Source organism: Gopherus evgoodei, chromosome 7, assembly GCF_007399415.2.
Source record: "Gopherus evgoodei ecotype Sinaloan lineage chromosome 7, rGopEvg1_v1.p, whole genome shotgun sequence".
Lineage (NCBI taxonomy): Eukaryota > Metazoa > Chordata > Testudines > Testudinidae > Gopherus > Gopherus evgoodei.
The window spans coordinates 73,651,496-73,669,459 of NC_044328.1; the positions used below are offsets into that span (position 1 = coordinate 73,651,496).

The 17,964-nt window shown below is 47.3% G+C and overlaps 1 protein-coding gene across 2 annotated transcripts in view; it reads right to left on the reverse strand.

Annotated features, from left to right (window-relative positions):
* The window catches only part of PAX2 (paired box 2), a 97,727-nt gene that overhangs the window by 5,862 nt on the left and 73,901 nt on the right, over positions 1–17,964 (reverse strand). For both annotated transcript variants that reach the window (XM_030569241.1, XM_030569242.1), the window contains exon 8: positions 3,700–3,801. In XM_030569241.1, the coding sequence (XP_030425101.1) occupies positions 3,700–3,801 (102 nt within the window). The remainder of the gene's footprint in view (positions 1–3,699; positions 3,802–17,964) is intronic.

Below are 17,964 nucleotides of genomic sequence, written 5' to 3' on the forward strand. Positions count from 1 at the left end.
TTCTGATATTTCAAGGCTTCTCTCTCGCTCGCTTTCTCTTCTCTGTTGTCATCCTAAACTGTTTACAGTGATCCTGAACCACAGGTTAAGTAGAGGAGAAAGAGCCCCACTCTGGTGCAGCCATGGGGAGCTGGGGAGGATGGAGGGCAGCCACTGGAAACAGTGTTTATTGACGAGGAGTGAAAGCATGCATGCAGTAGGATAATGAGCTTTTGAGCTCAACTGTGACAAAGAGGAACTGAGCTATTGCCTTTCCCGATCGCTAATGAAACAAGTGTAATTTCCTCATCAGCATTGGATTCTGTTTAATGCTCCCCCCGTTGCTGCTACCAGCCTTCTGCAGGCTCCATGCTGCTCTCTCTAAACCCTTTCTCCTTTTGGAGAGTCCTCCAGAGGGTTTGCAGAGTAACTCCAGCAGGCAAAGGGGTTGAGGCTGGGGCTGACGGCTTCTCTAAGAAAGAGGGGGAAGGGAGACAGGAATTGAAGGTGTCCTGTCACTTGAGCAGCAAGCCTCCCAAGCCTGGAACATGCACAGATCCAACATAACATGAAAGTAATGTCTGATTAATCCTCCTTTGAGTGACCAATTCCTGCCCTTTGCAGGAAGACGCACTCAGTTACCTAGTAGCTACCATCCATCTCTAAAGCCAGTGAGCCTAAGTTTGCAGCTGTGAAATGTGTGAAAACAGGTGACTGTGAATGCAGGACACATCTTAAGGCAGCATCTGTATGAGCCAAAGGGATACTTGCACCGCAGATTACCCATTTGCACATGCCTGTGTGTCTGTAAGGGGGACAAACTCATTTCTGTAACACCAGTGCAACCCCATTGATGTCAGCAGAGTTTTACTGATGTAACAGAGATCCATTTGGCTAGAGCTGGTCAAAATGTTTTAGATGGAATACTTTTCCTTCTCAAAATGCTACTTCAACTAAATTGAAATATTTCACTGGAATGTGTAGATTCCAATGATATTTTCAACAGACAAGCTCTAAAATGATTCAAAATTGAATATTTCATTTAGATTTCCTTGTTTTGTTTCAACTTTCTCATTTCATCTTGACTTTCTTGTTTTGTTTAGTATCAGAGGGATAGCCTTCTTTGTTTTGTTTAACTTTCTTCTTTTATTTTATTTTGCTTTGACATATATTACTGAAACTAAGCATTCTGATATTATCAGAATGCTTTGTTTCAATGTTACTGCACCAAATCTTTCAATATTTTGATTTTTTGTCTCAATTTGAGATAAAACACATTTTGGAAATGTTGGGATTTCCTGCAAGACAGAAATTCCATGTGTGTCCCTTTGGATCCTGAATGCAATCCCCTGAATCTGAACCTTTCTTCGCAGAAGTCTGTGTTGTCTTATGATTCAGTTCTTTAGGCCGTACATCTGCACCTCATGTCCAACCACAGAGTCACATCTATGCTCTGGCATCTGCATCATGGCAGGTTAACACAGGAACCAGTAAATCAGGGAGGACCCAAAGAGGCTCCAGTGGTGAGGACCTAGACTCAAGATCCCTGCAGTGGAGTGGACATTCAAAGCAACTGAACGATGCAGCTCTCTGGCATGTTCTCCAGTTGGTCAGCAGGAAACCTTCTCTTGCATAATTCCTGTTTCTGATACACTTAAAGAGTTCCCTGCTATTTGTATCTAAGTCCCTGGATGTTTGCATTTCACATTCCCCATTAGGCCTATCAACGCCTATCATATGTTCTATGGAACACAGTTACGATGGCTCCAGTTGTACCAGAATACAGGAATTGCCAGACTGGATCAAACCAGTGGTCCATCCATCCAGTTCAGTATCCGGTGACTGAAAGTGGCCAGCAACTGGCACTTCATAGGGAGGTGTAAGAAATACCTCAGCGTGTCCAAGTAGGCCCCAGGAAAAATGTCCTCCTAACCCTGAGGTTGGCTAAAGCCCCAACATGGTTGGATTTTCATTTTCAGAAGGACACCTATTTGGCTTGAATAATTTCTTACACATTGCAATGTAACTAGCCTGTTTTTTTTCCTTAACTTCCTGCTTCTATTCCTTGTTTGGGTGTCTGCATGCCTTGAGTGTCAACGCTGTTGTCATATGGTTAAGCTGAATTCCCTTACCCTTGACTTAAGGGTCTCTCTGACTAGCTTCCCCACTGTTGTCATATGCACATTTTCTAAAGCGGACTGTCCCAGAGCTAGTTTTTGGTATGATCTCTGCCATGGGGATGATGAACTTCATTATACAGTGGTCACTAGTATCGAGTGCCTAAAGGAGAATTACTTCTTAAATCGACTCCTGTGGGTTACTAAGCGTATGTCTACACTTCAAAAAGTGGTGTGTTCTTAATTTGGGTTAAAATAGCAGACAAGGCACGGCAACACTGCTTTAAGCATAAACTGGTTATAAGCCTTAAATATGTGGTTACCTGAATTCACTCATTGTGACTGGTTTTTGACTGCTATACATCACCTTTGTGTTCCCCTTGCCCTCGAACCAGCTGGGGGCCAAGCCAGCTCTTGGCACACTTAGAGCAGGTTTGGGGCTGCTCTAAATAATGCTGACTCTTCACCACTTGGAGATTTCAACACACAGATACCAGCGGGGCAAGCTTTGCAGCCCCTCTGCACTGCTGGAGTGGTGAAAGAGGCTGGAGTGGTGCAAGGGGCTGGAGTGGGAGCCAGAATCTGGCCTTATCACTTTTCCTGATCCTATAACCTTATGAGTATACCCCCAGTTATCTTAGGGCTGTAGGCAGTGGGTAGTTTGTTAGCCCTGGGCAGAGAACACTACTACTACTAGCCAGTACCTCTAGGGATGTACTCAGGGATTAGTCAGTTAAGGATATTAGGGCTCAGACCTGCACACATTTATCATCAGTGATAGTGTTCACTGTTGTGAGTAGCCCCAATGACTAGCAGTAGGCTCAATAATGTTTACCAGATCAGACCCTTAGCTAGCTATTCCTGAGGTCTGGACAATGGCTAGCTGGCCTTTCTGTGAGCAGCGGGCAGTACAAGTTAGTCAGACATGTGCTGAGTGAAGATATTTATCCGTAGCCAATGAGTGGCAGAGAGCCATTTGTCTCTTGGATGCATGGAGTAGGTAGCTAGATATCCTTATTCTGTGGGCAGTGGCTGTATATAAGAGCAAACAGTCTGTGGGTGGCTGGTTAGCCCTTGGGTTGTTGTAATAAGTAGTTTTCCTTGAGTTGTGCTACTTATTCCTGGTATGTGGGCAATGGATTCGTAGTGAGTCTAGGCTGTGGGTAGCACTGTAGCCACCCCTGGCGGTAGATATTAAGTTACCATTGGCATTTGGTCCTTAGCTGTCCTGGGCTTTGGACAAAAGATAGCTTATTACCCTAGGTGGGTGGGTAGTTAATTATCCTGAGCCATGAATAGTGAATAATAATTTACCTGGACAGTTGGAAGTTAATTATGGTAGTTAATGAATACTAAGATTAATTAATTACTATAGGTTATACATAGCTAGTTGCCCTTAGCTGTGATGAATCAGTTTTCATGGGCAGTGGTAGTGCATTATGTTTGACTGTGAGCCATGGGTAGCAGGCAGGGATTTAAGGGCAGCAGAGACACTGATGGGAAGGGACTTAGAGCTTTAGCAGAATACTCTAGTACCTGAGCAGAATGATCAAGACCTATACACTGGCTAAGCACAACACAAATGCTTTTGGCATAGACTTACCAGGTACCATTCCTGCAAGAGTTGAGGTTGGGTAGCTGCCCTGTCCAGTCGGTGGGACATGGGGTGGGTAACCGGGCAAGGTGGTGCTTGCCATGTCACGACCTAGAGAGAGAAGGAAGTGGAGACAGAGGATGAGCAGTGACTTGAACTGAGATCCTTCAGCACAGAGCTGGCATCTCCTTCTTTGTTCACACCAAGTGGCCAGAAGCCTCTTGGGCAAACACTCTGAGACTCTGCCTGGGAGCTCTGACCTTCCTTTTCACTGGAAGATTTTCTTTTGGAGACCTTAATGCTTTTGAGTCCAAGCTGCAAAGAGGGCACTGAAAAGAAGCCTCTTCAAGGCTCAGGGTGATTCATTTCATCCCACTGTATACACTGAAGCCAAATGGGCAGCTTGGATCTATTTAACCTAATCGAAGTGAATCTAAGCTGCATAGAAAGTTCTACCACATTCATCACTAGTGTAGCTTAGCTTCTGCACGTGGTGCAGGCAGAGAGAGGCGGCATGGTCCAATGCCTAGAGCTGTCAGAAGACCTGGCTTCCATTCCTAGCTCTGCCACTGTCCATCCTTGGGCAAGTCACTTCACTTCTCTGTGTGTCTGTTTCCCCTCCCACTATTTGTCAGTCTAGGCTGTTAGCTCTAGGCAGGGACTATCTCTTCCCATATGTGCACAATACCTAGCACAATGGGGCCCCTCTAGGTGCTACTGTCATACAAATAAAAAATAAGACCTAGGGTTTTAATTTGATCTCTTCTTTACTTCTGTCACAGGTACAAGTTTTCACTGGTGTTTTTTTTGCAAGCCCGAGTTAGGATGCCTTCCCCTGCAGGGGATGGGCATGGGGATGGGTGTGGGAGGAGAGGGGTACAGGCGGAAGATGACAGGGTTTTATTTTTCACCACTGAGTAAGTGCAGCTGTAGGCTCCTTGCCTGGTGCCAGAAGCATGTCCTCATTGGGACAGGTTCACCTGAAAGTGGGCCAGCAAGAAGGGCATTTTGCTGTCAGTGCTTATTGCATTTAAATGAACTAAAATCATCTCAGAAGCTGCTGGGAGTTTCAAGCCAAAACCAAAATGAAAACTCCTCTAAATAAATTAAGACAATCCTTTCTCCACTGCTGCTGGGGTCTTCCCAGCTCAACCTCCTATGCTGCTGACTGAGCTCTCAGCCCACACCAGTCCTCCAGATTCCTCTGCTGAGCTGTAGCTTGCCATGGAGCTTGTGCCGTTGGCTGCTGCCTTGTTAAATCCATTCTCTGTTCTGTCTGGAGACCTGGGTCCCAATTCTCCTTCATTTGTGCCCATGTGAATCAGGACCAGCAACCCCCTGGAAGTCAGAGTAGTACTGGTGTATGTAATTGTAAGGAAAACCAGGCCCACTGTTTCAGCTCAGCTTATGGGAGGGCCTGGAACCAGCCTTCCACTTGGCACTCAGGGTAAATGAACCTTACGTCCCTGCAGAGGGTGAGTTCTCTCTAGGGTGTGGTGGGTAGAATCAGTGTCACAGCTTTTGGGCTTTGACTAGTGATTGGTGAACAGACTGGTTGAAAGAAGAAGAAATGCAAGCCTTGGTCTGTCCTTTGAGAGGGTCCCCACCTATTGCTGTCTCTCCTCACCCTGGATGATGGGAATTGGCGTGTTGGTTCTGCTGCACTCTGTCCATCCCCCAGAGGTGATGCCTAAGAGTGTATCATTCTATTCTATTCTATTCTATTCTATTCTATTCTATTCTATTCTATTGGTCCTTATCCCACCCTCATCACGTTTGTACCTTGGTGATTTCCAGTCATGCATTAAGCAACGTAACTAACATCTGTCAGGTGTGGGTTGTTCTTTCTTTCATCCTCTCCTTCACAGGAGAATTGTGTGTACAGTGGAGTGTCCAGGCTTTGGACTTGCTAGGCTTTCCCAGGCTGAGGAGCCTGGCACATTACAGCAGGTGTCAAGTGGGGAAAAATGTCACTGAAAAGTGGTGGAGACCTCTAGGCTTGATATCCCTGTACTGAAATGCTGCCGTGGCAGGTGAAGTACATACACGTTGACATTCCTACTCAAATGTGGGCATGCAGGCACATTCACACAAATCACATCAGATCTACGCACACTCAGATCTAGGCACACCCTCTTCAGATTCACACCCAGATCTAGGCACACTCAGATCTAGGTATACCCCCTTCAGATTCACATCCAACTATAGGCACCCCCCTTCACATTCATATCCAGATGTGGAAAATACAGTGGGAGTTGGACACCTAATTCCCTAAGGCTCCTTCAACCGTGCCAGTCTGGAAAACGGTGACAGGTCTCCATCTGGGTCAGTGTAGCGATGCAGACTGTGCCACCATCTTGGCTGTGTGGAATCAAACCAGATTACACATCAGAGTTTTTCCATGGGTTTCTCTGCTGATATCATATGGGGGCCCTGCTTTACTTTGCTGGGGTTTCACTTGGTTGTAAATTGGTAGAACCTGTGACACTCTGGGGTCACGAGGGGTAAAGCTGCCTAGTTCTTTAGATGGAGTTTTGGTTGCCTCTCAAAAAACATCAATGGCCTCTTTGAGGAACCTTTTTTCAGGGTGGTGAACACTCACTGACATCAATGGGACTATTCAAATAAGAAAGAGAACAACAAGGGGAATAAGGGTTCTGCAGTGGAGCCCTGAGCATGCCCTGCACATAAACTTCTTTCAGTGTCAGCGCGCAAACAGGCTCATCACATAAGTTCCCTGTAAGCTGCGTGGCCGCCATGCAGGCAGGGAGAGGCACCCCTCCTCCAGCCCAGCCCAGGCCCACCGGAGCTGCCAGGGAGAGAGGCACCTCGCCTGGCTCAGCTCAGCCAAAACCTGCCAGAGCTGCCAGGGAGAGGAGCCTGTCTGCCAGCCTGGCCCAGCCCAGCCAAGCCCAGTGCCACCGGAGCTGTGGGAGCCTGTCCACCGGCTCAGCCCAGCAAAGGCCCACCGGAGCTGCCTGGGAGAGGAGCCCCTCCCCCAGCCCGGCCCAGCCCATGCCCACCAGAGCTGCCATGGCTGGGAAGAGGCAACTCTCATCCAGCCTCAAGCTGCTGCGATCAGAGAAGGTTGAGGGGAGTCCTCTCTTACCACCACAGACCCGGGGCAGCCTGCCCGCTCCTCAAACCTCTCATCCCCAGCCCCACCACAGAGCCTGCACTACCCTACACACCCCAACCCAGCCCCAGCCCTGAGCCCCTTCCGCACTCCAATCCCCTCATCTCTGGCTCTGTCCTAGAGCCTGCACCCCCAGCCAGAGCCCTCACCCCCCCACACCTAAACCCTCTGCCCCAGCCCTGAGCCCCCTCTCACATTCTGAACCCCTTGGCCCCACCCCCACCACACATCACCTCCATATTGGTGCACAGAACAAAATTCATTCCACACATGGATGTGAAAAATTAGAGGGAACACTGCTCATCACCCACCTGAGCTCACAGGTCAATGACAAAGCCAGATTACTGTCCGATTTCTGACAAGCCTCCATTGCCAGGCCATTCCCGCAACCCAGGAACCTCCTGAGTGATCAAAATGGAGCCCTCAACTCAACTGTGGCTCTCTGAGCTAGAGAACAGAACCTTGAGCTTTCTCCCATCTACAGTTCTCTGGCCTGAAGGCACAGAGATACTGAAGTAACCTGCATCTCCTGAAACATTTCACCGTGCTCTGCTCCAGAGGCTGCTTGTTGAATGTGCAACTAGAGGAGCACTGCTGGAAATAGCTTGGGCTAGGATAGACACAGAACACAGAAGCACCAAGAGGCTGCCTTAAAGCTTGGACCAAGAGAGCTCAGAATACTGGTTTGGTCTCTGGTCTCCTACTGGGAGGTCCTCAAAAGAGCCAGAAAATGAGAAATAGAGATTTTAACAATGCAAACCTCGATGAAAAGGGAGATGTTAGAGGGAATAACAACAACATAGGAAGTAGAAGGTAGAGGAAGCACTGTTTGCATTGGGCACTTTCCAAACTTAAAGGAGTCATCGGTTCTGAGCTGAAAATCTTAATGCACTGAAAGGACATGAAACACATTACAGATGGTAGAGCCAGAACCGCAACCTTGGGTCATCCAGTCTGAGTCACCACAGGCTTCTGCAGGATAGAGTTCCTACTACTTAATAGACTCCAAGGCCAGAAGGGACCATTGTGATAATCTAGTCTGACCTTCTGTATAGCACAGACCAGAGAACTTCCCCCAAATAATTCCTGTTTGAACGGGAGCAGATCATTCAGAAAAACATCCAATCTTGATTTAAACATTTCCAGTGATGAGGACTCCACCACAACCTTTGGTAAGATGTGCCAATGGCTAACTACTTTCAATGGTACAAATGTACACCTTATTTCTGGTCTGAATTTGTCTAGCTTCAACTTCCACAGCCACTGGATGGTCTTAGATCTTTCTCTGCTAGACTGAAGAACCCATTATAAAATATTTGTTCGCGATGTCAGTACATCTAGACTGGGATCAAGTCACCGCTTAATCTCCTCTTTGTTAAGCTAAAGAGATGGAGCCCCTTGCATCTATCGCTATAAAGTGTTTTTTCTGAACCTTTCATCATTCTTGTGGGTCTCCTCTGAACCTTCTTCAGTTTGTCAACATACTATTTTAATTGTGGACACCAGAACCGGACACAGGATTCCAGAAGAGATAAAATAACCTACCTGCTCCTGCTCATCTAACCTGTCTGTGAATCTCTGCTGTGTTGGTCCCTCAGTTGCTTCCCACAGGAGTCTGTTCCATTGTTCAACTGCCCTGGCAGGTAAAAAGTTTCCCTAGTATCTAGCTCAGGTTTTTCCTTCTTTGACGTCAGGCTTCTGCTCCTTGTCTTAACAGCTTTTTACACTGTGAAGAAGCCTCTTTCTTCATTTCTATTGTTAGCTCTAAGGCTGGCCCATCTGAAGACTACAGAACTTTATCACCTCTGCTCTCTCCCCACGACACCTCTTATCTTTCAGCCTTTGTACCGTTGTTGTATTAGCTGCAGCTTCTTGATCTCTTTCCCTAGCTGGGGGCTAGGACTGCTCACAGCAGTTTGGTGATGCATGCACCAGAGCAATGCACAGCAGCACTACAACCTCTTTAGTTCATCCCAAGATTCCCCAGTCCCAGTGGTTCTCAACCTTTTCCATACTTGAGCTCCACCCCAGCTTCCACTCCCATCCAGTTGTGACTCCTTCTCCCATTTAACGACATACAACCCTGAAACTAGTTTGTTACACCCCCCCACGTAGAGAACTCACACAGAGAACCCCACACATAGACAGCCCACGCCTTAGATATAGCTCTGAGGATAGCACTGGCTTTGGGGCTTGCTCTTTTAGCTCCTGTGCACTTTTCTAATTGACAGGAGTGTGCAGTTAATCTCCCCCTCAAATGGGACTGAGCCCCTAGCCCGCAGCATTCCCTGTATGCATGTATAATCCCTGTTCCCTGCCATCTGAGGCTGGCTGCTGGACTGCCCAGAAGGGGTGCCATAGTGAAAGGTCATGAGGAAGGGCTGGAAGTCAGCTTGCCCACAGCTGGGCAGCGAGGTGCAGGTGAAAGCGGTGAAAGAGGCTCATTGAGGCTCTTGCTTTATCCCGAGGGGAGAGGAGAGGCTTTCTGTGGTAACGTAAGGGATCGACAGAGACAAAAAGACAGAGCACAGGGAGAACAAAATGGGTGAATTAAAATGGAGTGATTAAAAAAACCAACAGGGAGATTAATTTAAAAAATGACAAAGGTTGGGGGCAGATCCAAGGAGCCGGGGTTGAGATTATAGCAGGGAATATATGAAAGGGCCCAGGTTCTGATCCTAGCGATGCCTCTGCGGGGATGGGAGGGAGCAGTGCAACAGGGTGGGGAGGAGAGGGATGCACAGGAGGGTGCAGGGAGTGGGATGCAAGAAGAAGCAAGCAGGACAGGATTGGGTGTGGGCAGAAGTAGTGCAGGGGGCAGGGATGGAAGAAGGATGCTCTGAAGCTTCTGGACTGTTCTTCCTGCTCCTCCGTCCTCTCTGTGGGGTCAAGGTGCATGGTGATGTGGTGCCAAAACCCTTTTCCCTAGGAAAAGTGACTGTTGTGTCATCTCAGACCCAAGCTACGGTTCCTTGGTGGAAGAGTATGGTACATCTCCATTGAGAGACTTCTAAATGGGAAAGCCAGATGTGGCAGAAATGTGCCAGGTCAAATTGGCCATCAGAGTACTCAGTGAAGACCCAAGTAGAACCTAGTTTTCAGGGAGGTAGGCTACCAGACAGAAACCCTGAGCCCCCAACCTAGGTGTTTATGTCAGGGACTCACCCAGCTCAGAGATTTAAAAGGTGGCATAGACTAGCACCCACGGTCATTTGTGCCCTCAAGAATGAGGTGTCAGAAAATATGGAAGAGATGACTGTATGGTGGGACCAGACCCAATTCAAGTTTGACATGGCAAACCTCTACCCTCACGTTAACGAATGGATCACTCTGCCATCATGGCAGGTATTGCCAGGGGCGTACAGATGAGTCAGCTTGGGTGACCTTGGTTTGTATAGAGCTAGGCATGTGATAGATGGCAAAGTCTTTCAGACTCTCTCATCACTTGGGCAGGCCGTATCAACTTCAGGTGCACAAATCGATGCTAGGTTGTAGTGCCTGTCTAGGTGGTGAGAGAGGGGAGAATTTCTATGTCTGAGTGCTGCTTATTCTGAGTGCACCATATAATCTCCAACATGTCTGCCTCCAGCACATCTGTCTCAGATAGGTTTGCTGGCAGTTAAAAAGGCAAATTTGCTATGTATGGTCTCCTCCAGGGATCTGGAACCTTTATGGCCAGCAAAGAACCCTGAGCATTGGGATCTCTTTGCAACAAGTCTGTCTGCAGTGAGGACACAAGTATATGACACATTTCAGTGCAAAATGACAAATGTGGTGAATCAGTGCCCAGGTACCTGTACCAAGTGCACTGTGGTCTAGCGTGATCACTCCCTACCTTTGTAGCCTGGAGATTTGCATGGCCACCCAGCAGCGTAGAAGCTGAGCATCTCCCACATAACTGGGGAGAAGGTGCCCTTCCAAACCAGGGTTCAATAACCAACCCAGGACAGATTAGCCTCAGGCATTTGCAGGTCTGTATATCCCAGCGTAGCACAGCAGGTCTGGCTGGCACCCAGAAGGAGGGAATCGTGGGTGGGCAGGAGTGAGAGATTGTATAGGCAGAGGTTAATCCTGTTTGCACAGCCCCCAGGCACATGGGGTTTTTCCAGTCCCTCCTTTGCTTTATTTCTCTTTTAAAGCATTGAATTTTCAGCTCTAATCCTTTCTAAACCGCAACATTTTTCAGGCGCTCTGTGTAAGTGAAACCATAATCTCTGGTAAAACAGACTGCTTAAGCTGCTGCAGCATTAGGCCAATCTGATCCAGCCCCTGGATTTCCTCTCTGCCCAGCCACCACAGAGAGGATTTCATCTTGAAAGGCTTACTAAAGCCCTCGCAATGGGAACAACAGCGCCAGACCTTGCCTTGCAAAGCTGGGCAGGGTTAAGGGACCAGAAGCTATTTGTCCCAGTGTTTTGAGGTGGTTAAAGCCCCTGCCAGACTTGCAGTGGAGATGATCCCAGTCTCCACTTGCACACATCAGGGCTTAGGAAGAAAAATTCCTCACACCATTCAAAGGTAGTAACTTGTACTCAATGGGGTGAGGGGGGATATTGGGGTGGAGAGCAACAGCATGGACGACAGGATGCAGATATACCAAAGACCTTCCTCTGGTGGGCAAAGAATGAATGATCAGAGGGCCAAAGATGAGCATCTGTCTGTCAGTCTATACTAGGAAACTGCATAGTTGTAACTCACTTGCAACACAACTCCACTGGTGGACAACACATACACACGTCTACTATCATGTTATCTAACCCTGCCCTGAGTAAAAGCACCTATATTTGTCTGCAACATAGCTTTCCCCATTGCTACCACTGGTAGAGCTACCCAGGTAGTGAAGTACAGCTACACAGTGTGCCATGTAGACAAGATTGATCAATTGATCTCATCCTCCAAAGAATCTCTCTCTCTCTCTCTCTCTCACACACACACACATCCCTAAGCACCTAGAAGAGATACCCATTTTTCATTCTAACCCATCCCAAACTTCAGTTACAGTCTGGATGGTCAGCCCTTTCCTTCGATTTTCTTTAATCCTATGGTATTTCGGGTAAAGGAAGGCAGACCTCTCCCCACATCTCCCCACACACACACACATCCTGGCAATGGCATTAGTCCGACGAGCCATGGCACTGCAACATGCTGGCTTGTCTCTTTCTCATTGGGAGGGGCATCCCTCGGTAAGATTGCATTAGGGAACCCCGGTGGTATCTGTCAATGTCTTATTACTATGGAAATCGACCAGCAATTGAATCAGAAATGGAACCGCATGTGACCCCTCCCAAGAAGTGGAGAGCCTCATCTTAGCCTATTCTAGGCTCCCTACACAGTGTAAAGGGTGCTCGGTGTCCTGATGCGGCCCAGAGTCGTTTTGGGGGGTGTAGCTACCACGACACTCATCTGTGACAGAGCAGCAGAGGACTAAATATCTTCCCCACTTTCAGCTCCTCTCTCCCCACTGCACTGGCTGAGTTATGGCTGTTTTCCTTCCCTCCTAATGCTCTCCTCTGTTATCCTGGTGGGCAGGTAAAATTGGTGATCTCTGGCCTAAATTTCCCCCACGATTTTGGTCAGACGAAGTGAGAGGAAGATTCACAGTTTTGGGTTCCTTCGGAGACTCATCTTGGCATTTATTGCCCTCTCTGCGGCTGATGGGGTGGCGAGGGAAGCGGGTTGGTTTGCAGGAGGGATAAGCTGCTTATTTTTCAGTGCTAGTTTCCTGGAGGACAAACTAGCTGCATTCAGGGTTTCTTTTCTTTACACAAAACAAGGAAGGGAATTCCTGGATGGCATGTCCCCACTCAAGGGGTCACTAGGCACACCCTCTTAATGCTCTGCTGTGTACTGTCTTGCCAATATTTGTGAGTCCCTCAGCATTTCCCTGGTCTATCTAAGGTCCTTATCTGGCCCCCATTCCTGTTATATCTGGGCACTTCCTGATCTTTTGTGTGTTTATCCCTGTGAGGTAGGGAGCACTATTATCCCCATTGTACAGATGGAGAACTGAGGCACAGAGAAGCTAAGTAACTCACCCAAGATCACATGGGAAGTCTGTAGCAGTGCAGGATCTTGAAGCTAGCTCTCCCAAGTCTTATGCTAATGCCCTAACCATCACCCCAGCCTTCTTCCCCATGGCAGCGCCCCCTCACTTAGAACAGATTGTCCCGTGCAACCTGGCAGGGCCAGATCCTGAGTTGCTGTAAATTGGTGAAATTCCACCAAAGTCAATGGAACCATAAATCAATTCCACCAAAGTCAATTTCCATCAAGTCAGAATCTGGCTCCAGAGGTCTTACGAGTCCTGCAGGCGTGACATACTGTATCTTGCACTGTGACTGTTTCCACTCCTCCTTCTTTGACCTTCCTTTTTGCAAGAACATTACGAAAATCATGCTCAAGCTAAAAATCATCCTGTATTTAAAACTCTCTCCCCCTTTCCCTGTGTTGCTAACATTCCCTTGGTTATAACAGTGGAAAGGATGCAAAGGCCCTAATCTGCTTGTCAGGGCAACTGCTCTTGCTTTCTGCTTGCACTGCACTCTGGGTGGACAGCGGACCGTGTGGAGCTAGTTTCTGTTTCTGCTCCGATTCATTCACCATTTTCCAAGCCCTAGCCCAATGCTGTCCTTTGAGTTCTCAGCACTGCAGGGAATTGCTGAAATGCATATACAAAGGAACAACCTCAGACCTGTTTTTTTTCTTGAAAGTCAAAGCTGGTTTGATTTTATTGATGTTTATATCAGGTTTTGTAATGCCCTTGCATCTTCCTTTTTAAAACTGTATTTTACAAAATCTACATTTTTGGTGTAAACAGACATGTTCTCTCTACCTCCTCCCCTCCTGGGAAAATCGAGGCTCTGTAGTCCTCAAATACAGAACAGCATGAAGCTTCCAGTATACTGGATGCATGCATTCTGTCAGAACATGCTTAACTTTAATCAGCTGTGTAGCCCCATTGAAGTCAAGTCTACATGGCTCTAGGAACATTTATCTGCAGGTACAACTGTTAAAACCTGGACAAAGAATGAGGTGCCTGGTAAATTTGGCAAATGCATTAATTCAGTGCAGCCCCATTTGCTGACTCCTAGTTCATTGGGATGTTGCATTCACATGCTTAAAGTGAAGCATGTGTTCAAGTGCTTTGCTGCACTGGGGCTTAAATGTGGCCAATTAAATGAAGGTGCCTTCAAAGTACGCTCAGAAATACTGTCAGAGCAGGAGACGTCAGTTTCTAGTATACTCCAGGGCCATCCTAGGCATATGCAGTCTTTCCTCTGTAGAGATATTCTTCTACTGATACTGAGGCACAATGAATTTTCCTGGAGAATCCCTCCCCAGTTCTACACTGATGAGAGAAGGCCAGAGCCTTCCACACACTATCCAGCTCTCAGAAGGCATGCATTTAATGATGGCTGTTGACTGACTCTGATGTAAAATAGATTGGTAGGTCCATGTCACAGAAATTGCCATTACAAAAGGCACTCATTGGCAACCTCTTACATCCTAGGACTGAGGGGGCATGAAGACTACATAATCTTCTTCCCTAGAGGTGGCCCCTTGTGGTCAGGGTTGAGGCACAATTGCAAGGTCGTACCTGCACTGAGACCAAATAGATCTAGGAATGTCAATTCACTATTATCTCTAGCACCAAACTAACAAACATTAAATTTAAAGGTGGCATCATTTCTTGCAGTTCCAGCCACATCCAGCTTATCACGCCCATCTGCCTTTCATGCCCATTCAAGCCTAAGATTCACTAAGTCCTTCCTCTTCAAAATCCTTGTCTATTCCCTCCTCTGTGCCTTCACAATTATCCTCAATGAACCTTCCCCTGACAGCTTGGAACCAGCTCTTCTGATTCCTTTCCTCTCCCTGCTATTGCTAAGCTGTCTGGCCAACCATCACCTTGGGCCATTTGGTCCTGGAAGTCATTGAGCGGAGTGATGCCTTTTGCTTTCCCACCTCTTCTGATGAGATAGGGAGATAACATCTCTCCTGGTGCTGGAAAGTCACTCCTTGTCTGCAGACGTGCCATGAGATCTATTGCTATTGTCTGATCCCAAATAGAGAAGGAGCTTACGCTACATCTTAGCTCTCCAAAGTCTAAACAGGTATCTTGGAAGGATAGAGTTGCGGATCTTCACCCTCAATGCAGTTTTCCCTTTCTGTCTTAATCTGCATTGGCTCTGTGCCCTTTACCTAATTTGACATATTTCCATGCTGCAGTCCGTCCGTCCTTACAGAAAGTATCTCCATTCTGCTAGAGGAGCAGAATCATTCCCAGTAACAAGTGATCTTCTCAGGGCTTGCAGCAGCACCATGTGTATTTGTCATATGCCTCTTGGTGACAGCCATTCAGTGGAGGCACTGGGTATGCAGGAGGGAGCATTTGGTGTGAGAAGTTCCAGCCAAGCAAGTGACCTGTAAAAGCTTGGAGGTCTGTCTTTCTCTAGCCTTTGCCATCTATGAAGCAAATTCCTAACTCCCAGCAGTTAACTACAGAGGAACTATTAGGTCAGCTCACTCAATCCCTGAGCAGAGTTGTTGTCCAGAGTCAGCGGTTACAGTAGATTGGAGCAAGAGGGAAATTCTCACCAACCCAAGCAAGGAGCAGGGGAGGTTGCTTCTATCTCAAGCCAAGGATAGGAGGGGGAGTGTTCTGCCTCATTTTAATCCGTGCCTATAGTATTGTCTCAAGTTCTTTGCGCAGTCCACCAAAGTACTGGGATCTCACCGTGCGATTGGAGAGGCTATTTCTAACTGGAGCTCACTGTTAAACTGTTTCACTGCAACTTGCTTGAGTGGCAAAGACAGCAGCTGAAGGTGTGTGCTGTAGTCAATAGACCCTCAAAGGAGGTCACCATTGCAACAGGTGGTGAATTCTATTTTCTTAAATGTGGATCATCACAAGCACATAGACGTGCCTCCAGGAACTAGTTCAAATACATGTGGTTTTGCTCCAGAAAGAGAGAGGATCCTGGTTCTCTATTACACTCATTCTATCCTTTCTCCATGAGGAAATCCTCTTTCCCTTTCCTCTGATGCACAAGGTATTGAGGAAGGTGAGACTTTAGGGCACTTGCACATTTCTGGGTTAGTTCTCAGGCCTTGACACTCTGGATGCTATTTGTTCTTCTAAGAACAGGCCTTCTTCCTCAGGGAGAGGGAAGGGTTTTCCATAAGAGCCAGCCCCCTTGCACTTGGTGGCTGTGCTGGCGAGAACCATGATGTGAAGATTATCCTGCTCCTGTCCATACCTACTAACCAGATCACTGCAGTATCAATCCTCTGTGTCAGAAGACAAATGGAGGTCCTTTTCCATTTCAGTTGATCACAAAGTGTTTTAAAGTACCTATTTGCCCCTTTGCTTGGACCATAGATTGGTCTGGACTGCAGGTGGCTGCAGTCAAGGTTCATTTAGCTGATACTGCACCTTTCTAGGAGTGAACTGAGGGGAAAAAAAATTCCCTTGCCTACAGACAAATATTCCTCAAAGGGCCATCTCCAGATACAGCCTCCTGCGAAACAGAATGTTCTCAAATAAGCTTGCAAGCCAAATGTGAGTATTCACTGGGTTTTAGTTTCCTCAGGATTGGCCTTCTCACACCTTTTGATGGCTATCCTGTTGGCTAACCCTCCTTGATAGAATTGAAGGACCTCCATGCTGATACCAAGCTATTACTGAAAGCCACTTCGGAATTCCATCTCAATATTCTCTTCTGTTCTCAGGTGCATATTCCCAAAGGGTAGACTTTCCTTCATATGGTGGATGTTAAGGAGGGCCCTAAATTTTTGTTTTGATAGGACTAAGGCCTTTTTTAAGCCTCCTTATTTTGTTGAAAAAGTTCCACATCCCATTACCAGCACTCCTGGAAACATGTGGCCTTCCTCTGTTCCCTTCTGTGTGATAGCTACTTGTTAGTTTTCAAGAATGGGGATCTGTGAAGCCACTGATGATAGATGAGAACAAGATGCTGAACTTTTTGGGGTTTACATTCCCCCTCCAGGTGCACACTCATCTCTTCTCCATGCCTACTGGCTTTTAGAGCTGTTGCTTCTGGGTTGATAGTTACAAACAAGGGAGACAGGCTGTCCTTGCACCCAGGGTCTCAACACCTCCATGCATACACATTGAGACCCAAAACCTGGGTTAGGCTCCAACTATGCTATCAGTGCCATGTATAGGGCACAACCCCATGGAGGACAATATTCTTATGAATTGTCACCAGCAGGTAAATAACTTTCTGTACCATTTCACTCTGGCTGCTCCTGAGTTATTATTTCTCAGACTTTTTGGGGTGCTGCACTCCTATAGAGGGAACTGCAAGACCTGAGCACCTCTGAAAAATCAGCTCACACTATATATATTGTCGCATTAGTGTTGCTCTTTGCTTTCCCAGTACTACATACCCTCCCTGCTCACATGTCTATGGGGACTATCAAAACACGCAGGAGCATTCAGGGCCAAAATAACCAAGGGACATGGTGGATTCTCCATCATTTGAAGTCTTTAAATCAAGATGGGAACCCTTGCTAAAATAAATGCTCTAGCTCAGCCATAAGATATGGGCTGGATGCAGGGATCATTGGGAGACATTCTCTGGCCTGTGCTATGCAAGAGGTCAGACTAAATGATCAGAAATGTCCCTTCTAACCTTGAAATCTAAAAAAAATGGCACGTGGGTGCCCAACATCAGTCTCCTCACTTCCTAGTTAAGTAAGGGGCCCAACTTTCAGAGGTGCTGAGCGCCTGCAGCTCCTACTGACTTCAGTGTAAAACACCTCTAAAAATCAGGCCTTGTTCTTTCTTAGGTTCTCAGATATGGTTGCAACTGCCTAACTTGAGGCCCCCGGGCTTGGCCTTGGTTTCTGACAAAGCTGTTTGATTCCCAAGGATCTGAGATTTGCCCCAAGTTTCATCTTCCAAGCACTCAGCTCGCTGGCATGAAGGAGCCTGCACCATCCCCTGACGCATGCAGAAAAAGAGTCGAAGGAAATGGGGCCATCCTCTGGCACCTGGGGGACAGCAGCAGCACACTACACAACTGCACTTCTCTAGCCCACTGGCATCAACTTGGGAAGGAAACAACCAGCTGATGTTCCAGAGGAAGCGTAAGGATGGCCCACCCACTCCA